A 27,370-nucleotide genomic window follows, 5' to 3' on the forward strand; every position below is an offset into this window, starting at 1 on the left:
AACCCCTCAGCGGAAATGATGTAACCTAAGAAGGTTACCTGGGATCGGTGAAATTCGCATTTCTCAAGCTTACCGAACAGCTTGTTCTCTCGTAACCGTTGCAACACTCGTCTGACATCCAGAATGTGGGCCTCCATGGATTCAGAATATACCAAGATGTCATCCAAATAGACCACCACACACTGCTGCAACAGGTCACGGAAAACATCGTTGATGAATTCCTGAAAGACTGCGGACGCATTGCACAACCCAAATGGCATAACCAAGGATTCATAATGACCGGTCCTGGTGTTAAACGCGGTCTTCCACTCATCGCCCGCCTTGATCCTTACCAGGTTATATGCCGCCCTCAGGTCGAGTTTGGTAAAGACCGTGGCCCCTTTAAGGCGATCGAACAGCTCGGAAATCAAGGGTATCGGGTAAGCGTTCTTGATCGTGATGCGATTGAGAACCCTGTAATCGATGCAAGGCCTCAACTCACCGCCCTTCTTTTTCACAAAGAAAAATCCAGCCCCTGCCGGGGACGAAGATTTGCGAATGTGTCCGCGTGAAAGCGCCTCCCTCACGTACTCCTCTATGGCCTCATTCTCCGCTACCGACAGTGGATAGACTTTGCCACGAGGAGGAACGGCACCAGATTGTAACTCTATGGCACAATCGTATGGGCGGTGCGGAGGTAGGGCAACCGCGCGCACCTTATCGAATACATCCCGGTACTCCTCGTATTCAGGAGGCAACAGAGAGTCCGAGGAAGTACACAGCAACTTGACAGACCCATGGATGCAACTAGCCCCACACTGCGGTGACCACGAGAGGATCTCGGCCGATCTCCAATCGAAAGTCGGATTATGCTTCCGGAGCCAGGGGTACCCCAAGACCACCGAGTAGTGTGGAGACGAAATAACCTGGAGGCAGACCGGCTCTCTGTGAACGGCACCAATGGCTATCCCCACTGGAAGGGTCTCATGAGTCACGTGTGGCGGCAGAAGGGGTCTGCCGTCTATCGCCTCAAGAGCCAGTGGGGAACCTCGAGCCTGCAGAGGAATGGAATTGGCGGCAGCGAACACATTATCAATGAACAAACCACCAGCACCAGAGTCCACCAACGCCTGGGTCGTCACCGAGCCCCCGACCCAGGAGAGGACAACAGTGATCAGTGGTTTGTCAACACGGGAAACCGGGGACGAGGAGACTCCACCCAAGATCTGCCCCCGACAGGATCTCAGGTGCGAGAGCGTTTCCCGGACGGTTCGGACATGCCAACCGAAAATGCCCACCGAGACCACAGTACATGCATCGGCCCTCGCGTCTCCGGAGTACCCTCTCCCCCTCGGACAGGCGAGCAAACCCCAGCTGCATGGGTTCACCCCCAGACAAGTCATCCCCAGGAGGCGTGGGAGGAGAGGGAGGCACGGGTGGGACAGCAAACGTAGGCGCCAATCTGTTAGAAAACCTCCGCAGGCTCTCCTTAAAGGAAGGTCTCTCCCTGAGTCTGGTGTCAATCAAAATCAGGAAAGAAATAAGAGACTCGAGCTCCACTGGTAGGTCCTTAGCTGCAACCTCATCCTTCAAGGCATCCGAGAGACCATGAGAGAAAGCAGCGACCAGAGCCTCATTATTCCAGCCCACCTCTGCTGCCAGGGTACGAAACTCAATGGCGTATTCAGCTACGGATCGTGAACCCTGTCTGATGGACATAAGGAGCTTCGCAGCAGAGGCAGCACGAGCCGGCACATCGAATACCTTCCGAAGAGAAGCAACAAAACCGGAAAACTCGGCAACCACCGGATTGTTGTTCTCCCATCAAGGGCTGGCCCAGGCCAAGGCCTTGTCCGAGAGCAGCGAGATCAAGAAGCCCACCTTTGATCTCTCAGTAGGAAAGGCATGTGGCAGCAACTCGAAATAAATGCCCACCTGGTTAAGGAAACCTCGGCACTGAGTTGGCTCTCCCCCAAAGCGCTGTGGAAGAGGGGCAGAACCGGTCATACCCCGAAACACCGCAGGTGCAACAAGGTGTCGGGGTAGACTCTGGCGCAACAACCGGAGCGGCAGTAGGAGCGGGCCCAGGAGCGACAACCGACCCATCGGCAACGGGAGCGAAATGAGCCGTGCGTTCAAGCAGGGTTTGCAACGCCACAGCGAACCGACCCAACAGGTGATCCTGCTGATCAAGTCTGGCAACCAGCGTGGGTAGCGAGGATGGCCCTGTACCGTCAGAATTCATGGCTTGGTCCTAATGTCACGGAACCATGAACCAGACGTACAACAAGAGATAAGTGAAAATAAGAAGGCTTTATTGAAAATAAAGCTGTAACGCAAAAGTCCAAGCGGATGGCGAAACCGAAGCAGAGTCTTTGCGAAGCCAGAGGTCAGGAACCAGAAGGGTAGTCAGACGAGGCCAGGATCAGGAACCAGCAGGGTAGTCAGACGAAGCCAGGATCAGGAACCAGCAGGGTAGTCGGACGAAACCAGGATCAGGAACCAGCAGGGTAGTCGGACGAAACCAGGATCAGGAACCAGAAGCAGCAGCAGTCTAGAAGCATGTGAACACAGGAGGACCAAGCAAGGAACTGAAGCCACAGACCTCCTATAAATATGAGCTAGGCATCCAGCTCCTCCCAGTGGGAAGGAGAAGCCGCAGGGTGGGAGGCTACAAGAAACCCAGAAACCAAGATGGCCGCCAGCACATGTCAAACGAAGGAGAACAGCAAGAAGGTAAGACCATGACAGGTACCCCTTTATATGCTCCAAACATAATATGGTGTCCCTTATATGCTCACAACACAATATGGTTTGCCTTATGTGCTCCCAACCTAGTATGGTGCCCCTTATATGCTCCCAACACAATATTGTGCCCCCCGGCCCCCAACACAATATGGTGCCCTTTATATGCTCCCAACTCAATATGGTGTGCCTTATGTGGTGCATCACAATATGGTGCCTCTTATATGCTCCCAATACAATATGGTGCCCTTTCAGTGTTTTCAAAATGAATACCTACCTAGCCACATTTCCACAACAAAAGAAGCAGATCTGTCACTTACATCCAAAGAACGAGGCAGCACTCCAAATATGCGTGAAAGGGTGATGACCCCATATTTTATTCCCCAGGCAACGTTTCGGCCTACTCAATGAGGCCTTTGTCAAGCTGGCCTCATTGAGTAGGCCGAAACGTTGCCTGGGGAATAAAATTTGGGGTCATCACCCTTTCACGCATATTTGGAGTGCTGCCTCGTTCTTTGGACGTATCTACAGTGGAGGAGAAGCCTGCCTTCCTTGAGGAATTGCACCCTGTTCACATTGTCTGACTGTGCGGCTGCTTTATCTGCGTTTGTAGATCTGTCACTTACAGCTTGTCATCATGTCTGCCAGCACCAAACCACTAGACCACTAACCACCAAACCACTAGTCGTAGGGTGAATGGTTGAGTAGGGATCTGACAGCTCCCTATAGGTGCTGCTGCCGGGGGGCAACAGGTGGTCTGCATAGTGGCCAAATCCACCACTGCCTGTGGGCACCGAAGTCCTGGGACCAACTTAGCACCTTGACCATAAATGAAAAGAAGGGTGCTATAGGTACATTACTGCCAGTTACTGTCAACTTCCACATAGATGGAGTCACGCGCTCTGCTGCAGCCAATGACTTGCCTCATGCATAACATGTCCCAAAGAGGTATAGTACTGCTGGGTCACATGCCACTTGGAGAAACCTCACCACTGAGGCCAGTCATTGGCGGCAGTGGTGCATGCGACCCCATAAGCTCAGTGAGGGGAGTCAGGGAGCCGCAGATCGTCAGGGAACAGGTAAGTATAGATTTCTCCACAGGTATCACTGGCTGGGGGGCAAATTAGAAAAAAATATAAACTGGACAACCCCTTTAGGTTAACAACAAAGTTGTCAGTGTGGACCCTGACACCTACATCCATTTTTCTCCACTCTTTAATATTCGGGAGAAATACTCTACCATGCCTTTTCTTCTTCAGTTCTCCCATGCCGTTAGACCTTGACATGATAAGGTTTTTGGTGAGGTGGAGATGGGGGTTAATTTTGGGCATTGTTACCTTAAACTTACTACCATAAGCATTTCCTTTTTTCTTTTTGAATTTCCATCGACCAGAGTCCATCTTGATCTTATGAATTGGTGGTAAGCGTCTTCTCAGATCAATAGTCAAACGTCTCAGTCTCATGTCTAATGTTCTGTTCTCAAGTAGCGAGGTATTTCTAAAGGAGATAATAGATTTACTTTATTGCGAAGTATGCCGACTCGTCAACAAAGCTGCTTTAAAAAACATAAAAATTGTATACATTATTTTTAACTCTTTACCTAGAACACAAACTTGGTCTAACCAGGAAATTAGCTGAAGCCACGGTGATAAACCGATAGACGTGATGATTGTTCTCAAAATTGACTAGAAATCGGACTCTTATGAAACAGTCGATCACTTCTGCAAATCCCATAGCAGTAAATTAAGAAAGATTGCGGTGTGGACATTTGCAGCCGTCTATCCAATCACTCTCTACCCGAATGCAACGGGTTGCAGTTGCCTCTCCAGGCAAGATGGAGATTTAGGAACTTAAGGAACCTACTTTCGGAACTGGTATCTATTCCAAGAATACGGGTCTTGGAATAGGTACCAGTCCCGAAAGTAGTACCTACATCTATCAGACATTTATAGTATATCCTATGCCTGAAAGTGCAGCATGTAACCACTGCAGCCAATCAGTGGCCACAGTGCTCACATGTCATGATAACAGCATCATCACTCCTCGATGGGAGCCGTGATGCCAGTAATATGGCACATGACCACTGTGGCCGTTAATTGGCTTTAGTGGTTACTTACATGTGCTAGTGGGCGCTTCCTGCCTACATACTGTATTTATATGGCTATAATAAATCTGTATTCAGTAAGAGTTAAGGCTCCCCCTAGTGGTGGATGCGGGCAGCCAAAATTGGATTGTTTTAGAGCCATGTGAAAGGGGTTGTCCGGGTTCAGAGCTGAACCCGGACATACCCAGAATTTCACCAAGGCAGCCCCCCGACAAGAGCATCAGAGGAATTCATGCTTCGATGCTCTCCTTTGCCCTGCGCTGAATCGCGCAGAACAAAGGAATTTTGTGGAGTTCCAGTGACGAACCAGGCTCTCCTTTGGGCTGCCAGGTGGAGGCTTCCATCCAGAAGTGAGCTCGGTGACGTCACCGTCACCGATGGGCGGGCTTTAGTGCTGCCCTAACCTGTAAAGAACGGCTAGGGCAGCGCTAAAGCCCGCCCATCAGAGCCAGTGACGTCACCAAACACACTGCTGGGCTGAAGCCTCCGCCCGGCAGTGTGTTACTGTAAATAAAAGAGCCTTTGCATGAACTGCTCCAATGCTCATGTTAGGCGGGGCTGCCTGGGTGAAATTATGGGTATGTCCGGGTTCAGCTCTGAACCCGGACAACCCCTTTAAGGGAAGTCAGGAATTTGGAGCTCAGTTTCATAGAAATGGAATCCCAGCACCTTTAATCACCACTATAATGTTTGAAACCGGGAATTTTTGGGGAACATTGAATAGCCCTTTTTTTATAAAGTTGTGTCTGCATTTCAAAGGCGGAAATCTTTTACGGCACCAAATTTGTTTGGAGGCGTTACAGTTCTGGAGATCTGAGCTTGAGTTTAGTTTCTCCATTTAACATCTAATCTGAAAGGCTAGTCATGATTACCTGGACATCTAGCACCAACAATTTTAGACTCGGTGCCTACACCTAAGAAAAGCCAGCTTGTGTAGGGTGTAGCTTCATTAACCTAGCATCATTTGGACACTGTATGGTTGTATTATTTGGATGCCATATAGTATACCATAAGGGAGAGGTCAGTTTTTTATTTCCCTTTGTGCTTGGACACTACAGAACTCCAGTTTCAGCAGCAGGGATTCCCTCAGTTTCTGGTTAATTTCCTCTGTGTAGCTTGGCCACCACAATCTCACTGTCAATCTTAGCATGAGATTTGCCCAGTAAAAAGACTCTTCTTTCCGATTGATCTGCTGGAGAATGAGTCAACAATGGAATCACAGGATAAGGATCCCATGGCCAAAATCAGATGAGATCCCTCTACCCATACTGGTACAAGTCACTAAACCCATTGTCATAAGACAGAAGACCCCAATGTCATAAGACAGCTCTTATTTACAACAATCCCCTGGACAATGAGTACATGGGGCCACCATCTTGTCCGGAATCTGATTTCCCAAGAAAAATTACTTGTCTTAGACTATAACCCCTTACATGTTACACAACTTTGTACCTTAAAGGGCCTCTGTCAGCAGTTTTGACCATTCTAAACAGCTGACACCACTAGATGGGGCTGGGGAGAGCAGTATACACATACCTATTGTGAAGTATTTTTTATCAGGAGTAGTGTGAATAAGAAGTTTTATTCTAGCAGATTCTTCTCCTACATTTCCAAGGAGCAATGGAGCTCCATTGTGAAGTTGCTCTTTGCATTGAGAGCTTCACAGCCCCTCCCCTCTGCCCTGAGTGGCAGATGTAGTGGTCGCGTAACTGGTTGCTACAACTGTCATTTATGCAGATGGGAGGGGCCATAAAGCAGTTCAGTGCAGATAGCACTTCACAGTGAAACCTCCTATGCACTTGGAAGTGAAGATTCTGGCAGAATAAAACTTCATATTCACTCTACTCCTGATTATAAAAGCTTGATAAAAGGTACATTTGTTCTGCTCTCCCTGACTTCTACCTGGTGCTGTTAGCAGCACAACATGGTCAAAACTGCTGACAGACTCAAGATGGCTATAGGTAAATGTAAGCCAATCCCATCAATTTTAGCAAGAAAGGCCGACCACCTCATGTGTACAGTTTTTGGGTCTTCCAACGTATCCCCTGATGGTAGAGGTTGGGGATAAGGAAGGTTGACATGTTGAATTTTGATATGCTCAATTGTTTTATTCTCGGGAGATAAGCCGTTGCCAGAGGTGTTAGCAGCTTAGCCCTTTCTCCATACACATCCACACTTGGTAGAGTATGCAAGTGTATTCGGGGGTGGTCTAAAGGAAAAACTAATAGCCCAACAAGCATATGGCTAGCTTTACTCCCTAGTGTCTATTGGTTTCAAGCCATTGCATCCAATAGATTGTAACCCCCTGGTCTTCAATGGCTTATTCCTCCAGTCCATTTCTCGCATTCAGTGCTTTAACCTTATCACATGAACTTGAACTGAGCTTCTTCTTGAACTCATCTCTATGATCAAATCATGAAAATGATCAGACAGCCTCTTCCTATTTTGCAACATTGTTTCTACAGCATCAATTGAAGCCATATTGTTGCACATGAAAGGAAAGACTTGTCAGTTACATGGGCATACTGAAGGAATGTAACTAGAGGTCGGCGGCCTTATTTGGCCCTTTTTAGGAGCTGCCTGACACCAGTACAAAGCTTACCACCCAAGAACAGGAGGTCCTGGTGCCTCATCCCGTTTTCATGACTTGATGGGTACATTTTTTATTTTTTTTAGTGCTGGAACAAAATAAAATAGACACCCTCTGTCTATGGGCTGTAGAGAAGTTCCATGTGCTGTATCTTTGCTATGAACCACCTTACCTCTTACACCAGGGATGCTCAACCTGTGGCCCTCCAGAACTACAACTCCCACCATGCCCTGCTGTAGGCTGAAAGTGGTAGACTGTCCAGAATGCTGGGAGTTGTAGTTTTTAAACAGCTGGAGGGCCGCAGGTTGGGCATCCCTGTCTTACACGATACTTAGCTGCCCTGCCAATATGATCCATAGAGTGGTCTCCAGCTATATTGTCCCATGGGAGGTCCAGTCTACAGCCAACCATAAGGAAGGAGAATGAGCTCTCTTCATCTACTGGCCCCATAGCAGCAGAAGGAATACTGGTAGGGTGATGAGAAAATAGTTGAGGTGATTCCAAGCAAAAAGTTGTGATTTCCATGGCTTCCATGGAGTTAATTATGCGCTCTCCAACATAAAGAACATAAAGAACTTTAGGACCCAACCTAATACAGTGAAGCAAGATTATTCTGAGCGGAGAACCCCTATAAGAAAACTGTCCCTGTATCCACAAGAGCGCTGTCATGAGTCACAGATAATGGCTCCATCACTGCCGATGATCAGAAAGCTTTTACATTCCCGGCAGCTGAAAACATTAAGCAAACAAGTGATAATTTTATAAAAGACGAATCTTCATCTGTTTCCAGTGCCCTCTCCTTACGACTCGACTCAGGTCACCCCTCTCCTTCCATCCGCCTAATTCACAGTAATTTCTTCTCTACTAGATAATGCTACACCACAATCATCTCTGTCCCTATGGAGAAACAAGTAAAAGTTCAGAAATGAAAATCATTACAAGTAGTCTCCATCTTCTGATGACTCGGGGGGGGGGGGGGGGGGGGGGTGGACATTGCTGAAATACAACCAAGCACCATGAACTTTCTGTCCTGAGGATATTCCATGTAACTAGGCACATTATATGAGAGGGGACAGATCTGCCAGGGGAGTAAGACAAAGCTCCTCTATGACAGTTCTACAGCCTCCTACATCTAACGTAGATACACTGGAATTTGGGGTACAGGATAATGACACTGACACTTGGGGTACAGGATAATGACACTGACACTTGGGGTACAGGATAATGACACTGACACTTGGGGTACAGGATAATGACACTGACATTTGGGGTACAGGATAATGACACTGACACTTGGGGTACAGGATAATGACACTGACACTTGGGGTACAGGATAATGACACTGACACTTGGGGTAGAGGATAATGACACTGACAGTTGGGGTAGAGGATAATGACACTGACACTTGGGGTACAGGATAATGACACTGACACTTGGGTTACAGGATAGTGACACTAACACTCGGGGTACAGGATAATGACACTGACACTCGGGGTACAGGATAATGACGCTGACACTCGGGGTACAGGATAGTGACACTGACATTTGGGGTACAGGATAAGGACACTGACACTTGGGTTACAGGATAATGACACTAACACATGGGGTACAGGATAATGACACTGACACTTGGGGTACAGGATAACGACACTGACATTTGGGGTACAGGATAGTAACACTGACACTTGGGTTACAGGATAATGACACTGACACTTGGGGTACAGGATAATGACACTGACACTTGGGGTACAGGATAATGACACTGACACTTGGGGTACAGGATAATAACAATGACACTTGGGGTACAGGATAATGACACTTGGGGTACAGGATAATGACACACTGACACTTGGGGTACAGGATAATGACACTGACACTTGGAGTACAGGATAATGACACTGACACTTGGGGTACAGGATAATGACGCTGACACTTGGGGTACAGGATAATGACACTGAAACTTGGGGTACAGGATAATGACACTGACACTTGGGGTACAGGATAGTGACACTGATACTTGGGGTACAGGATAATGACGCTGACACTTGGGGTACAGGATAATGACACTGAAACTTGGGGTACAGGATAATGACACTGACACTTGGGGTACAGGATAGTGACACTGATACTTGGGGTACAGGATAATGACGCTGACACTTGGGGTACAGGATAATGACACTGACACTTGGGGTACAGGATAATGACACTGACACTTGGGGTACAGGATAATGACACTGACACTTGGGGTAGAGGATAATGACACTGACAGTTGGGGTACAGGATAATGACACTGGAAATTGGGGTACAGGATAATGACACTGACACTTGGGTTACAGGATAGTGACACTAACACTCGGGGTACAGGATAATGACACTGACACTCGGGGTACAGGATAATGACGCTGACACTCGGGGTACAGGATAGTGACACTGACATTTGGGGTACAGGATAAGGACACTGACACTTGGGTTACAGGATAATGACACTAACACATGGGGTACAGGATAATGACACTGACACTTGGGGTACAGGATAACGACACTGACATTTGGGGTACAGGATAGTAACACTGACACTTGGGTTACAGGATAATGACACTGACACTTGGGGTACAGGATAATGACACTGACACTTGGGGTACAGGATAATGACACTGACACTTGGGGTACAGGATAATAACAATGACACTTGGGGTACAGGATAATGACACTTGGGGTACAGGATAATGACACACTGACACTTGGGGTACAGGATAATGACACTGACACTTGGAGTACAGGATAATGACACTGACACTTGGGGTACAGGATAATGACGCTGACACTTGGGGTACAGGATAATGACACTGAAACTTGGGGTACAGGATAATGACACTGACACTTGGGGTACAGGATAGTGACACTGATACTTGGGGTACAGGATAATGACGCTGACACTTGGGGTACAGGATAATGACACTGAAACTTGGGGTACAGGATAATGACACTGACACTTGGGGTACAGGATAGTGACACTGATACTTGGGGTACAGGATAATGACGCTGACACTTGGGGTACAGGATAATGACACTGGAAATTGGGATACAGGATGATGACACTGACACTTGGGGTACAGGAGAATGACACTGACACTTGGGGTACAGGATAGTGACACTGATACTTGGGGTACAGGATAATGACACTGGAAATTGGGGTACAGGATAATGACACTGACACTTGGGGTACAGGATGATGACACTGACACTTGGGGTACAGGATAATGACACTGATATTTGGGGTACAGGATAAGGACACTGACACTTGGGGTACAGGATGATGACACTGACACTTGGGGTACAGGATAATGACATGATGACACTTGGGGTATAAGATAATGACACTGACACTTGGGGTATAAGATAATGACACTGACACTTGGGGTACAGGATGATGACACTGACACTTGGGGTACAGGATGATGACACTGACACTTGGGGTATAAGATAATGACACTGACACTTGGGGTACAGGACACAGACTCGAGGTGCAGGATAATGACACTTGGGGTGAATAGACAGTACACTATTGATATTTGAAGATGGGAAGAATCTTTCTATTATTGAAACCTCTTCAGAAACAGGAACATAATTGAAAAATCTAATGTGGTTCTTGCTCCATTATCTTTCGGCTCCAGTTGCACAGATATCGCTGCCACTAATCTAAGACTTGTCCCTATTGATATTCTGCCCACATGAATGGGCAGACGAAGCAGGAGTGGAGGAAATTGACTGCGCTGTAGTTTTAGCACCATATTTGATGTGAAAATTCAGTTTCCCTGGTTCAGAGCCAGCGCCAGCTGTACAAAATGATGTTTATAGACATCACAAATGGCTCATTCCACACGATGCCGCAGCACAGGGACGCGCTCACTGCTCGCAGAACTTACACTTTTTGTAGATATTGTTTTTGGCAGGATTGAGGAGTAACTGAATTCCTTTCTCCTAGTAGATCCAAAAAAAAGTTCTGTGACGTTCCTCTGTTTGAGGAACATCTGGTTGATGTAATAGGTGTTGCAGTAGTATGACCAGATTGGTTACTCCATTTTGTCTGGGTTCTTAAACAATTTCGGGGACTAGTCTAGGTCTGAGAGAATTTTAGGGTTACAGTTGCCTCATTAATTTTCCAAAGTTGACCCTCAACTCGAAAAACCTAAATTTCTACATATAGCCATAGACCAAGAAAATGATTACGTCCAAGGTTTCTAAAGAATTCTTTACAATGATCTATCAGCAGAGACAACTTTTTTTAAACTTTTTTGATTGGAATTGATTTCTTTTGGTGAAAAATGCTCCCTATACATACTTTAGGCAGCGAATAGAGATGAGCGAATTTAAAAAAAAATTTATTCGGCCGGTTCGCCGAATTTTTCAAAAAGACTTGGTTTGATCCTAATTTATTTGTGGCGAATCGCATAAAAAAAAACAGCTATTTCCTGGCTGCAGAGAGCCTTTATAGTGGTGTAGAACACTATGCCTTTATAGTGGTGTAGAACACTGTGCCTGTATAGTGGTGTAGAACACTGTGCCTTTATAGTGGTGTAGAACACTATGCCTTTATAGTGGTGTAGAACACTGTGCCTGTATAGTGGTGTAGAACACTGTGCCTGTATAGGGGTGTAGAACACTGTGCCTGTATAGCGGTGTAGAACACTGTGCCTGTACAGCGGTGTAGAACACTGTGCCTGTATAGCGGTGTAGAACACTGTGCCTGTATAGTGGTGTAGAACACTGTGCCTGTATAGCGGTGTAGAACACTGTGCCTGTATAGGGGTGTAGAACACTGTGCCTGTATAGGGGTGTAGAACACTGTGCCTGTATAGTGGTGTAGAACACTGTGCCTGTATAGGGGTGTAGAACACTGTGCCTGTATAGCGGTGTAGAACACTGTGCCTGTATAGCGATGTAGAACACTGTGCCTGTATAGCGGTGTAGAACACTGTGCCTGTATAGTGGTGTAGAACACTGTGCCTGTATAGTGGTGTAGAGTACTGTGCCTGTATAGTGGTGTAGAACACTGTGCCTGTATAGCGGTGTAGAACACTGTGCCTGTATAGCGGTGTAGAACACTGTGCCTGTATAGCGGTGTAGAACACTGTGCCTGTATAGTGGTGTAGAACACTGTGCCTGTATAGCGGTGTAGAACACTGTGCCTGTATAGCGGTGTAGAACACTGTGCCTGTATAGTGGTGTAGAACACTGTGCCTGTATAGCGGTGTAGAACACTGTGCCTGTATAGGGGTGTAGAACACTGTGCCTGTATAGGGGTGTAGAACACTGTGCCTGTATAGTGGTGTAGAACACTGTGCCTGTATAGCGGTGTAGAACACTGTGCCTGTATAGTGGTGTAGAACACTGTGCCTGTATAGTGGTGTAGAACACTGTGCCTGTATAGCGGTGTAGAACACTGTGTCTGTATAGTGGTGTAGAACACTGTGCCTGTATAGCGGTGTAGAACACTGTGTCTGTATAGCGGTGTAGAACACTGTGTCTGTATAGTGGTGTAGAACACTGTGCCTTGCAGTAACACGCATAGGGAGTCTGCTGTGGTAGTGAAATAATACTGTCAGTCCGTATGACATGCAGATGACAGGTGTCGCTCTTAGAATCACTGCACACTTCACTTATTTGGGCAGTCACGGGGCCGAAACTGACCAAATAACTCAGGTATGAACTCAGCCTTACAGGCCGATGTTAGCGCCAAGAAGAAGCGCACTCCTTTTACACCGTCGTCAGCTGATTCCACATAGATGTCTACAGAACCTGTTCTATCAAACGCTTATACAAGTAGAGCCCCCGACAGAGTGGAGAGGGGGGTCAGCAGTAAGTTTATTTTGCCCTTTCTCTGATCCGTCAGAACAATAACCCCCAAAAAATAAGCCAATTCTGATAGGACCATACAGGCCTTACAGCCAGTGGAAACTCTAGGAACAATATATGGGGGGGCACATAAGATACCACAGTCAAAAATGGGGGGGCACTAATAATTTTTACCACTTAATCATACTACTGAAAAAAATGAAATAATTATATATAAATAAGATTACAAAATATGAGAGTATTGCGGTATGCAGGGATACCTTTTAATTGTACTAACCTTATACTTAAAAGACAAGCTTTCAAGAGTTTTCCTTTCTTCCTCGGTATTGCTTCAGACCTGAGAAAGAGAGAAATACTCCGAAAACTTCTCTTGACTTCTCCAAATTCTTCACCCTTTTGTGAAATAACCCTGTGGGTGCTGTCGGTGTGTGCAACTAATACTACTTAGTCTGCTTGTAACGCAGAATGCGGCGGTCAGGGGTGCGTGTAACGCAGGGTGCGCTGATCAGGGGTGCTTGTAACGCAAGGTGCGCTCGTCAGGGGTGCATGTAACGCAAGGCGCGCTAGTCAGGGGTGCATGTAACGCAGGGTGCGCTCGTCAGGGGTGCATGTAACGCAGGGTGCGCTCGTCAGGGGTGCATGTAACGCAGGGTGCGCTCATCAGGGGTGCATGTAACGCAGGGTGCGCTCATCAGGGGTGCATGTAACGCAGGGTGCGCTTGTCAGGGGTGCATGTAACGCAGGGTGCGCTGGTCAGGGGTGCATGTAACGCAGGGTGCGCTCGTCAGGGGTGCATGTAACGCAGGGTGCGCTCGTCAGGGGTGCATGTAACGCAGGGTGCGCTCGTCAGGGGTGCATGTAACACAGGGTGCGCTCGTCAGGGGTGCATGTAACGCAGGGTGCGCTCGTCAGGGGTGCATGTAACGCAGGGTGCGCTCGTCAGGGGTGCATGTAACGCAGGGTGCACTCGCCAGAAGTTCTTGTAAAGCCGGGGGCGCTGGTCAGGGGTGCATCGCAGATAGAAAACGTACTTACAGTTCTGATGTGCTCTGTCTTCTTGCCTTCTTCCTCTAGGCGTGGTGGCAGGGGAAGGGGGGCGCAACAACTGATGTTAAATCCCCAAGCTGCATTCTTTTCTGCATCTGCAGGCCCTGCTAGGCTAAAATACACAGGCAGCCAATAGCAGTGCTGCCCTCTACCTCCCAGCCAATAGCAGCTGAGGTGGGCGGGGGAAGATTCACTTTGCCTCAGTAGAAGCCCCCATAGTGTTCCTCTCCACCCTTCCCCAATATAAAATACCCCTTCTTTGTGGCCTCAGTAGATGCCCCCATAGTGACCCCAATAATGTGCCAATAAGAAGTGCCTCCATAGATGCCCCCACAATGCCCCCCAATAATGTGCCAGTAAGATGTGCCCCCATAGATGCCCTCCAACAATGTGCCAATAACAAGTGCCCCCATAGATGCCCCCAATAGTGTGCCAGTAACAAGTGCCCCCATAGATGCCCCCAAATCATGTGCCAGTAACAAGTGCCCCCATAGATGCCCCCCAATCATGTGCCAGTAACAAGTACCCCCATAGATGCCCCCCAATCATGTGCCAGTAACAAGTGCCCCCATAGATGCCCCCAATCATGTGCCAGTAACAAGTGCCCCCATAGATGCCCCCCAATCATGTGGCAGTCGTAGTACCATATAAAAAAAAAATAAACACTTATACTTACCTCCACCAGGCTGGCAGCGATGCACCTGCACCTGGCCTGTGTCCAACGCTGTATGGCTCCGGAGGCGCGATGAAGTCATCGCGCCGCCTGCTCCGGCCTCTAATAGGCTGCAGGCTCTAGGCTAGACGCCTCTCCCTGCCCGGCTGCAGCACTTCCATCTGTATCGATGTCCTGAGGATGGCGATACAGATGACTATTAAGATGAGCGCTTCCACAATTGAAGTGCTCATCTCCCTGTGCCCTGCCGCCGCCTCCCACGTCACCAGTGGCCGGCGGGGCTCAAGACGCAGCTGCCTTGGGCCCACCAGGAGCAACTGGGCCCGAAGAAGCTGCCCCTTTTGCCCCTGGACAGATCGCCGCTGCACTAGCGGCGGCAAGCGTTTTAAAGGTGAATCAGCGCGGGGGCACGCAGGGGTGACATAGTGTGGAGGTGGCAGCAGTATCAGGAGACCACAGAGTGACCTGGTGAAAGAGTCGGAAGGAGGCAGCAGCATCAGGAGACCACAGAATGGCAAGGTGACAGTGTGGAGGTGACAGCAGAATCAGGAGACCACAGAGTGGCAAGGTGACATAGTGTGGAGGTGACAGCAGCATCAGGAGACCACAAAGTGACATAGTGTGGAGATGGCAGCAGCATCAGGAGACCACAAAGTGACCCAGTGACAGAGTGGAGAGGTGGCAGGAGCATCAGGAGACCACAGAGTGGCAAGATAACATAGTGATGAGGTGGCAGCAGCATCAGGAGACCACAGAGTGACAGAGTGGGGAGGTGGGTGGCAATACGAGTACAAGCTGAAGATGGTGGGTGAAAGAAGGACCACTTGGCATCAGATGTGTGGCATCAGGTGGGTGGCAGCATTAGAATAGTAGCTGAGGCAGGTAGCCAGAAGAAATCGGTCTCTTTTCTCAAAGTGTTGGTGTGGCACCATGGATGATATAGTCTGATGCATCAGGCATTGGTGGGTGGAAATCCTGGCTGATCCACGCCTGATTCATCTGGACAAAGGTCAGTCTCTCCACATTTTGGGTGGACAGGCGAGTTCTTCTTGGGGTAACTATATCTTCAGCCGCACTAAACACCCGCTTTGATGCCACACTACTGGCCGGGCAGGACAGTTTTTCCAGGGTAAACTCTGATAGTTGTGGCCAGGGCTGCCCAGTAGTCCAACGGATCTTCAATGTGGGGTGGCAGGGTACAGTCCAAGTATGCTACCACCTGCTGGTTCAGGTCCTGCTCCAGGTCTAGCTGCTGCTGGTGAGTGGTTTCTTCACTAGGTGGGTGAAGAAAGCTGCTCATCAGTGACTCTAGACTCAAGTTGCTGCTGATGGAGCTGGAACTGCTCCTACCCACCCACCATGCCACAGCAGCCATGGCAGAGGAACGTGAGTGCAGAGGCCCCCCCCTGGTCAGACCTGCGAGAGGATGGACGATGGCTTAGATAGGCAGCGGCCAAATCACTACATAGGATGTCTTTATAGTAGTTCAGTTTGTCCTCCCTCTCAGCGGGTGTAAAAAAAGGCCCGCATTTTAGACTGGTAGCGAGGGTCCAACAAGGTGGAGAGCCAGAAGTCATCCCTCTGCCGAATGGTGACAGTTCGGCTGTCACTACGCAAGCAAGTGAGCATGCATCAGGCCATTTGTGCAAGTGACTCAGAGGGACTCCCTGCCGCTATCTCCACTGCATACTGCCACGGTGTGTCTGGGTCCTCTGCCTAGTCTTCCTCATCGCCCTGTAGCTCCTCTGGCTGCTCCTGCTACTCCTCTCCTCTTACCTGTGTGTAAAAACCACCCATTTTGCTACACATTGCTTGTGCTTCAATGTCCTTCTCCCTCTCCAGTTCAGCCCACACAGGGCTCATGTGGTCGTGAGATCTAGGCGCCACGTCTCCAGTCCCCTGACCAGCCAGATTTACCAGCATCTGTACCAGGACATGAAGCGGTAGAATTACCTTGTTCATCCCATAGTCCTGGCGACTGTCAAAAACCGTAGCCTCCTCAAAGGGCCTGAGCAAAAGGCAGGTGTCACGCATGAGCTGCCACTGGCTGACATCGAAGTTACACAGAGGAGTACTCCTGTCTGCTTGGATCATCAAGAAATAGTTTATGGCCTTTCTCTGTTCGTACAGTCGTTCCAACATATGGAGGGTGGAATTCCAAAAGGTGGAAACATCGCATATCAGCCTATGTTGGGGGATGCCGTTCTGCCACTGCAGCTCAAGGCGGGTGTGCTTTGCGGTGTACGAGTGGCTGAAGTGCATGCAAAGTTTCCTGGCCATTTTTAGGATGTCTTGCTGATTGGTGGAAGACTTCAGGAACCGCTTGACAACCAGATTGAACACGTGTGCCATGCAGGGTGCATGGCTCAGCCCTCCTTGACGCAGTGCCGACACCATCCTCCCATTGTCGGTCACCATGGTTCCGATTTTGAGTTGTCGCAGAGAAAGCCAAAATTAGATTTCTTGATGGAGGACACTGAGCAGTTCCTCCCCTGTGTGACTCCATTCGCCCAGGCAAACGAGGTGCAGTACAGCGTGACACTGCCGTGCCCTGCACATGTGGTATGCTGGAGGGGCACTGTGAATTGTCCCTGCAGTGGAGGCTGAGGACACAGTGGAGGATGAGGAGGCAGAGGCGGACATTGTCGCACGACCAACGGCGTGAAAACGTGGAGGCGGAAGCGGTGTCACCTGGCAAAGTTTCTGGTGTGGCTGTGCAGTGGGCCATAAAGGACATGTATTGTCCCTGAACGTAGTTACAGCTCCACACGTCGGCGCTGCTGTGCACTTTGGCAGACACCGACAGGCTCAAGGACTGGTCCACCTTCTGTTCTACATACGTGTGCAGGGCTGGTACTGGCTTTTTGGCAAAGAAATAACGGCTTGGAACTCTCCACCTCGGCTCGGCACAAGCCATCAGTTCTCTGAGAGGTGCAGAGTCCACCACTTGGAAAGGGAGGGACTGCAGCACCAGCAACTTGGCCAGGAGCACATTCAGCTTCTGCGCCATTGGAAGAGTGCACGGATACTGACCAGCAGATATTGGAAAGGACAGACAGCTCCCTTCGGCTGAGGTGGTGGAGCCTTGACTGCCTGAAACCGGGTGCGTGCCACTGGGTGATGCAGCGGTTGCTGTGGCAGGCTGGACCACCACATCGGAGCCACGGTTCTCCCAGGCCACTTTATGGTGATGCTGCATATGTTGACGCAGGGCCGTGGTGCCGAGTAGGTGATTTTACCCCCAACACTATGCACTGACTAACTGCTACCGCCGCTGCATCTGTGAACCGGTGCACCACTACTTTCCGGGCAGGTAGACTCCTGCGAAGCGGGTGGTCTACCCCGGGCACCTCCCACTGCTGCCACCCCCTGACTCCTGGCCACGCTAGCGACTTGCTGGCTCTGCCTCTGCCTCACGGGCAAGCTGCCACCCTCTTCTCCCGATGATGATGAAGCCACTAATTCACCTGGCTCCCAAGTGCGATCAGCTACATCATCATCATCGAGTACTGACTGCACGTCACTGATGTCCTCCTCAACGGTCTTTGGGTCAGCAGCCTCATTGCTCGCAACACCAGCTCCCACGCCACTCTCCTCATCACTACTTGCCTACCGGAGAAAACTGATGACTGTCCTCTAGTAGCTCGTCCTCACTGTATAGTGGAGCTGAGCTCACAGCATATAATACTACTCTGGCTGAGGGAACAGAAAAGGACAGAGGCAGGTTGAGGACAGGTGAGAGCACAGCGCCTGCTCCCAGGCCATGCCAACTAAGGGTTGTGTCTGACGAACCCACGACTCTTGGCTGGGGGTGTCTGATGTCACTTGGGATGAAGTGGATGACTGAGTCAACCATTCAAGAACCACTGGGTTGCTGGTCAAGACACGACCGCTAGATGACACCGGGAGCTCAGGCTGTGACTCCGGCTGCCATGCCCCCTTACTCTGCTGCGACCTGTGCCTGCGCCAGAAACATTTAGGCCTCTGCCACTCCCCTGTGCAGGGCCTGGCACTTCTCTGTCTGACATACTGATAGATCAAATAAATAAGTAAAAAGGAAATTATAACACCCCAAAAAAGTCTGTAATTTTCTCACTTCACCACACAACAGCTAATAAGCCCTTTTTTCCCCACTAATACACGCCAAAAGGGCTGTAATTTTCTCACTTCACCACACAACGGCAAATACTTTTTTTGTGCCACTAATACACACAAAAAAGGGCTTTAGAACATATAACTGCACCACTGAACGGCAAATAGGCCCTTAATTTTTTCCACTTATACACTCCACAAAAGGATTTAGAAAATATAACTGCACCACTGAACGCCAATATATTTTTCTTTTTTCCACTTATACACTCCACAAAAGGCTTTAGAACATATAACTGCACCGCTGAACGGCAAATAGGCCCTTATTTTTTTCCCACTTATACACGACACAAAAGGCTTTAGAACATATAACTGCACCGCTGAATGGCAAATAGGCCCTTATTTTTTTCCACTTATACACTTCACAAAAGGCTTTAAAAAATATAACTGCACCGCTGAACGGCAAATTGTTTTCTTTTTTCCACTTATACACTCCACAAAAGGGCTTTAGAACATATAACTGCACCGCTGAACGGCAAATATGCCCTTATTTTTTTTTCACTTATACACGGCACAAAAGGCTTTAGAACATATAACTGCACCACTGAACGGCAAATATATTTTTCTTTTTTCCACTTATACACTCCACAAAAGGCTTTAGAACATATAACTGCACCGCTGAACGGCAAATATATTTTTCTTTTTTCCACTTATGCACTCCACAAAAGGGCTTTAGAACATATATATATATATATATATATATATAATTTTATTTTTTTTGCCGCTAATACACTCCACAAAAGGGCTGTAATTTTCGCATTTCACACAACAGCTAATAAGCCCCTTTTCCCACTAATACAAGCCAAAAAATGCTTTAGAACATATAACTGCACCGCACAAGGGCAAATAAGACGTAGAAATATTTCCTTGTAATAATTCCTGTTAATGGCTGTATCAAACAGCACTTACGCCCCAATAACAAGAACGGTTTGCTGGAATTACAGAGCTGTATAATGGCTGTATTTGGATCCCCAGTCAGTGCAGCAAGGTGTAATAGGATTGTTCCTATTACCCAGGCTGTAACCTCCCCTACTGAACCCTGTTCTATATAAATGCTGTGGAATGATTCCTCTCTATCCTTTCCCTACACCTTGAATAATCTTTCCCTGAACTTGTAAATAGTTTTTGTTAGCACTATCCCTAGCGCCTGCTGACGTCTCTCCCTGCACTAAGTACACTAGAAAATGGCAGAATTCAAGATGGCTGAGGCTATTTATAGGGCTGTGACGTTACAGGGCTGGCTGTCTGCTGATTGGCTGCATGCATGGCATTATGGGTGATCCCGCATTCCCAGAGTTCCTTGCTCCATGTCCTCACACATACAGCAGCCATTTTAGGAAAAAATTTGATTTGTTACCACGAAGGGTGAGGAAATTCGATTAGATGCAAATCGAATTTTTACTGAAATTCGGATCGAATTCCACTTCGTCAACTTCGATTCGCTCATCTCTAGCAGCAACCTATTACCAAATTTCATCAATTGTAATCTACATATTCAAGATACAATCGGGACTGGATTGGTGCTTTTGGAGGCTTTAGCTCAGGGTCATTTACATGACAATCACCTGAATTTAGGCTTAAGTCAAGTCTTACTTTGAGTTTCTTCCAAATGAATTTCAGTTTGCATTGAAACAATAGATATAAATTCTTATCCATGACTTCACGTTCCAAGTCTTAGAATGAAAATCTAAAGATTTAATCCATTATTTTTCAATGGCTCCACTGAACTCTTGTTCAAAAGACAAGTCCACAGTCTGGTGTATTTGAATGGAACTGATGCACGTGAAAACTATCTACTTGTTCCAGACATTTCTGTAGACTCTGATAGTAGAAGGACCTCAATCGTTGCCATAAAATTTGTACATTGGCAAATTAGGGACAAAAACATCTCAGCATTCATGAGCAGAGACTTGATTTGCAGTTCAGACCAGTCACCTTGGGAGCACTGTATCGAAAAAAATGGGTCGAAATGTAGAGTTTTTGTAGTTTTTAAAATACATATTTTTGGTTGAATTTTTAGAACCCAACTCTAAATAAAATACCCAATGCTAGTCAAGGTTAGTGAACTGAAATAACCGAAAAAAATTACAAACATGTTTTCTGCTGCAAAAGGTGGTCACTAGAGATAAGCAAATTTAATAAAATTTGATCCTTGTCAGATTCCGCCCCGATTCAATCCCGGTCCGAATAAACTCTATCTGAATCCAAAATGGTCTGATTGCCTGGAAAAGTCTGTCTTTATCTCTCTCCCTGTTCCCACCCTTTCCTTGATTCTCCAAAATTGAATCACACAAAATGCTGATTCTAACAAATCCAAAATTTGAATAAAATTTTGGTCAAATTTCTGAATTTCAGATTCAATTTCCTCATCTCTAGTTGATATCTAGGCTCAGCATGCATGTTGGTACTTGCATCCCTGGATCTGATGAAAGCTGTAATGGCACCGGACGGGGTTAAAAGCAGAGTGTGCTTGGCGTGCATGCTGCACCTACGCTCCCTGGACTTTGTGTGGCTGTCATGGCCCATAACAGGTAGGAACTAGTGTTAGGGACCACTCATGGAGGCGACCTTGACGTGGTGAGTGGCTTATTACGCTTTGGCCAAAATGTACACCAATGCCCCATTCAACATCCAGCATAGAAGCAGGGCAGAGTGCTGGTTGCAGAGTGCGATTGCATTTGTTTTTGCGTTTGTATCTGTATTTCGCCATAGCAATGTGCACCTGCAAACAGGGTTGTGCTGGCTGAATCCCCCACATTTTTTTCTTTGTAGTATATATTGGAGGCGTGGCGATCTCCAAGCAGCCATGCACACCTGACCAGTTAGTCTGCCCGGGAGGCTGGTTTTAAAGTCAGTATAAAACTGAATCTGCTTATATAGCACCTACCAGTAGCCATTTGGCTCCAGGAAAAGTATATAGTGGGCTCAGCATGCATGTTGGTACTTGCATCCCTGGATCCGATGAAAGCTGTAATGGCACCGGAGGGGGTTAAAAGCAGAGTGTGCCTGGCGTGCATGCTGCACCTACGCTCCCTGGACTTTGTGTGGGTGTCATGGCCCATAACAGGTAGGAACTAGTGTTAGGGACCACTCATGGAGGCGACCTTGTCATGGTGAGTGGCTTATTACGCTTTGGCCAAAATGTACACCAATGCCCCATTCAACATCCAGCATAGAGGCAGGGCAGAGTGCTGGTTGCAGAGTGCGATTGCATTTGTTTTTGCGTGTGTAGTAAAATAAACCCAACATGACATTACGGTAGCCTTTGCTAGATGGTCTGGGGGCAGAGAAGGAAGCCGGGATACAGGGAGTATGTGACAGGGGTGTAGTCTAGTGGAGGGTGAAGGGAGTCAAAGTGGAGAGTTGTGACTGTTGGGGTGCCAGAATGGAGAGACGCTGTGTGTGCTTCAGCCAAGAAATGTGGCAGAAAGGTCAAGCTGTTGAGAGTTCATGGAGAGAAGGGGGGGCCAGAAAGAAAACAGCAAGTCTCCATGTTTTATTGCAGTACCAAAGTCTTGCAGGGTTTATGGACTTCCACCATGTTCCCAGGTCAGTTCATGCCAAATCTTGGGACTGAGGGTCAGAGACATTGTTCATTGTCTCATTGTGGTGGGAGCCAACTGAGCCACCCAACAGAAAGAGAAAAGGTAATATGTCAAAACACCTGATGTGGCAATGGACTAATAGAGTCTGTCAGTGTTAACGAGAAGGTCACAATTACCACCAGTCACAATTACTATGCTGCAAGTAGGCTGTGTTTGCTAAGCTGTTGGAGTTATTCTCCTGTTGTGGACTTCTGAATTTGGTTAAATATCATGTTGATCATGTTCCTTGAGTCTCTCAACCAAGAAGTAGTAGCTAACCCCCAGAAGGATCTGCATCATGTGCTCGTTCTAGGCTTGTAGTGGACTACACTGCCATGCAACTCTGAGCTGGTAGGATGGTCCCTCCTGGGGAACTTGGGTGGCGATAGACTTGTTTCTACATACAGACACTCCAGTGGGATAACCTGTGGTGGTCAGAGTCGCAGGGCTTTGGTGTGCCATGGAATACATATGGGATGGCCATTCAGATAATGACTGTCTTTCTCATGAATAGATTACCAGTTGCATTGTATTACAAGGGCGAATCAAGTCCACCAAAGCAAGAGCTGCTCCTTGTTAGCTGGTCTCATCTCCGGTTCATAGCAGGGGTTTCCAAAGAGGGGATCCCCTTTATCACATCTCAATGCCCTAACCATATTACTATATTTCCTGATTGTACGGTCAGACAATCAGTGGTGCCCTGCATGGTACATTCTATTGTGGCTCCATTTTAACGTGGTCCCCGTCAAACATTAAAAGAATAATCCTACCATATAGTGCCTAAGTATACGGTATGGCGTCTAATAAATTTCCACATATTTTCACTTTTTTACTAGAATCCGTATTTTCAGCTTGGATTAGCCGCTCACTTAGCTAGTAATTTGCAGCACGATAGTCATATTATCCACCTGGCTGAGCAGCCTTTAAATCCAGTGAAGATTTGTGAGCCTAATCTCTTCACATTCGACACAGAAGCCTCTGAATATATTGCTCGCATTGCATTCCATGTAGACTTAACTCGAGCACAGAGGGGCCATATCTATAGGAATAAATTACGTCATTGATTACACACTTATCTTTGAAGACCAGTTGATACCTATAGCCACTATTACAGGCTGTTCTCACCCACAGCTGCGTTTACCTTCTGCAGACTCAAAGCTCAAATCCGGCAGCATCCCATGCTTGTTCAGTGTCTGAACCAAGCTCACATTTGGCTTCTAAAAAGTTCTTCAAACCAAGCTCTGAAAGCGGAAAAAAAAATATTATAGGCGTTCATCTAAGGAGGTGGTGTGTGTGTCAGCAAGCTTGTTGACAGTTTCCAATAACAACCAGCAGAACTGTGAATGCAGCTCTGGACTGTTTTGGATCTCAATGTAGTAGTAGATCAGGAGCCGGAGGTAGTTTGGACACTTTAGTTGATTATTACATCAAGATGGTGACAAGGGAGATGTCACCATGTGGCAGTAATACACAACCACAAAACTGGAACATTGCAAAGACAACAAGACATAAGCATGAAAACGTAAAGGGGCTATAACAGTTATATAAAAAGTATTCACGCGCTTGGGCATTTTCATGTTTTCATACCTCTGATGGAAGGCACCACATAATATGTGGACATCATGGTGGTCTTGCATCGCTGGGGTCTAATTTGACGAAGGGCAACATGTGAATGGAACAGAATCTAACGTCTTGGTGATGGGAGGGAGAGATGTATGCATGCTCCAGTTGATCATACTGAGGTCATCCATTCCCTAGATGACCAGCACCCACCCCCATTCCATTAAAAGTAGGATATGTAAACAGTTTTTGACAACGCTTCTCTCATCTTCTTTGTTTTCTAGGAAATTTCTTGTTCTTCACATCCTTTGGAGGTCAAAGTCCCACAGTGGTCAGTCCATGGCTGAGGAGCAACAACCCAAACTGCAAAGTGGAGATGGCCGTTTTCCTCCAGAGAACCGGGAAATATTCTCTACGTCTTCATCCAGACAACGTGGTGATTTACTCCATGGAGGCGCCAAGGATACAGGAGAAAAGCCGGTGAGTTACTTTACGACCGCTGTGAATTGTACTTGAAGCTTGTAGCAATCACAACATATTGTATGCAATGGTCTATGGAACTTCTGGCGCGCCATAAATCCAACCAGGAATTAGTATTATAGGAGGGGTGTGAGGTATTGTGGAAACATCTGATCTCCAAGTGTCAGGTACCTACTCTTGAAGGAGAAGTAGGCCCAGTTTCTGCCACATCCAGGCCCCTCAACGGTTGCATAGCCTTCCTATCTGGAAGCTATCACAGTAACTTCCAATCTACTTCATGACAATATTATTTCTATTACAATTTTTGCAAATTTTGAAATTCATGTTCTTGCATGGAGGCATTGTATTGGCTTATCCATGAATACATCAAAAAATCATGGCCTCTCCCAAAGCCACAGCTAGGCTTTACCCAGAGCAGAGATTCAGTTTGTTGCCCTAGTCCTCTATCTAAATACTCTGGCAAGTGGCTTATTGACTCTCTTCTCTTGCACATGCCCACCAATATTTCCTCACACACACCCAAGCTCCGCTCCTGGCACCCAGTTATCGGTCAAATCCCTCACTATTAAATATGGCAAATGGGAGATTTCTTGGCAATGAAGAGGATATTTCCAGTTTCTCTGAAGGAAGGTGTTCACCATACAGTGGACCACCGGTAGGGTCTATAAGTGTCACACCTGTGGCAGGTGTTAGAAGGTCTGAAAGACTAACTGCACATGAATGATCTGACAGCCTCTTTTGGTTTCACTTTGTCTGTGTGTTGCTGTTATGTCCACACCTCCTGTTCAGGTGTGGATAATGTGACCTTTACCTCTCCCTATTTAGTCTGACTTTACCCATCACTCCTTGCTCTGGATAGCTTCATTTGGTTTTGGAATAGCTGGAGTGTGGTTCTTGTTGAAGTCCTGTTCATCCATCATCCTCAGAAGTTAAGTGTTCCGCTTGTTGTGTTTTGTATTTCCCCCCTCCCTGATTGTTTACTAGGCCTCAGCAAGACGCTGGTTCCTTCACCAGGAAAGGAACGGGTTGTCTCTGCCCTGTCATTACCTTTAGGGATCCGAGGGTCACCAGGGTTTTCTAGGTTCTGTGTAAGGGCATCTCTACCATCGAGAGGTGCCCATACGGATAGGAGTTAGGGCCAGAGCAGGGTTTTATAGGTGGTGACCCTTTTCCTTCCCTAGCGGTGAGGCCTAGTGTCTTTCCCCTTCCTTCTTGTTGTCTTTTGGTGTTCTCCCCTACTACATCCATGAAAAAAAGAGATTGGATCCCGTTGAAAGCCATACACATGAGAGAAGTATCAACTGGTCAATCAGTCTTCTATGGAATCCTTCCTACAAAAGATCGCACCAGCAACATAGCAGACTGAACTGGCCGATCAGAATACTGGACTTGCACAAAAGAGCAAATATTTGTCCAAATTCAGCCAATCAAGTCATAAATTTGAATATTTGGATGATTATAGCCAAAACTTTCCAGCCAGATGGATCTGATTTTTGGCAGCCATAAGCAGTGGCATTGCGAAAAATTGTTCACATTAAATTTTCAATTATTGTCCATCCAATTATTATTTTTATGTATGAACAGCTGAAGAAGATTCTGACAGATACTGGGTTGAATTTTGGTCCTTTGAATTTGTTATGGATCATCAAGATGGTGCTGAATCAAAATTGCCAAATCACCAATCTCTCTTTTTGCCAATTTTGTTATATATTTACCTACAAAATAAAACAGATTTTTCAGCAGGTTGCCTTCCAGTACTACACATAATGGTGTTCAGATGATGTTGCACTTGGGTTGGCAGGGGTTAGGGGTTCAGGTCAAAAGCATACAATAGTCCCACATTTGCAGGAGGGGCTAGCTATGTGTGGGGGGACCTTTGACATGATAGCCTTTACTGCCAGTTATAGACTACAGGGTGCAGCCTCATATAGGTAGTAGATAGAGGTGCCCCTATTATAAATCATTGCAGGAAAACATTTTGGTTGGACATCATGAGGGGTTATACATGCCATTGAAAATCAAGGCTTGGGATTGGGCAGACTTGTCGAAAGGCAAACCAATTGCAGAGCAAAGGGAAATAATTTCTGGGAGGGAAGACATAAAGATAACAATTAGGCTATTCTCACCCCCACCCATCCCACCAGCTGCTATTGCAAAGATGGTATAAGCCCCCGCTGATCTTCACTTTCTGGTTCTGCCTCAATACCCCTGAACTGCCAGGAAAGGCAAAGACCAACATTAAAGCAGCAGCGGTGGGGGATGTGTAAGGGTAGGTATGGCTTATTATTATTTTTATAATTTGTTTCCTTTTTTTAGGACAAAAAAGTATATTGAGAGCAGTTTGTTTTCTCTACTGTATATCATTTGACAATAGTGACTGGTGTAAAGATAAAACTTTCCTCAATGTAAGATTTATTGTGCACACTAGAACAGCAGAAAATGTAGAGAGATTTTAGACATAATGCTCCAGAATAGTGAGTGCAGCTCTGACATTTAATATAAAATGTAACTCAGGATCAGTACGCAATAAATAATGTATGTACACAGTGACTGCACCAGCAGAATATTAAAAGCAGCTCTGGAGTATAATACAAGATGTAACT

The 27,370-nt window shown here is 47.1% G+C and overlaps 1 protein-coding gene across 1 annotated transcript in view; it reads left to right on the plus strand.

Annotated features, from left to right (window-relative positions):
• LOC120999362 (ALK tyrosine kinase receptor-like) overlaps positions 1 to 24,771 on the plus strand; it is a 220,916-nt gene extending 196,145 nt beyond the window's left edge. Inside the window, exon 4 of the mRNA XM_040430231.1 lies at positions 24,572 to 24,771. Coding sequence (XP_040286165.1) covers positions 24,572 to 24,771 — 200 coding nt within the window. The remainder of the gene's footprint in view (positions 1 to 24,571) is intronic.
• The last annotated feature ends 2,599 nt before the right edge of the window (positions 24,772 to 27,370 follow it).

Source organism: Bufo bufo, chromosome 4 (assembly GCF_905171765.1).
Source record: "Bufo bufo chromosome 4, aBufBuf1.1, whole genome shotgun sequence".
Taxonomy (NCBI): Eukaryota; Metazoa; Chordata; class Amphibia; order Anura; family Bufonidae; genus Bufo; species Bufo bufo.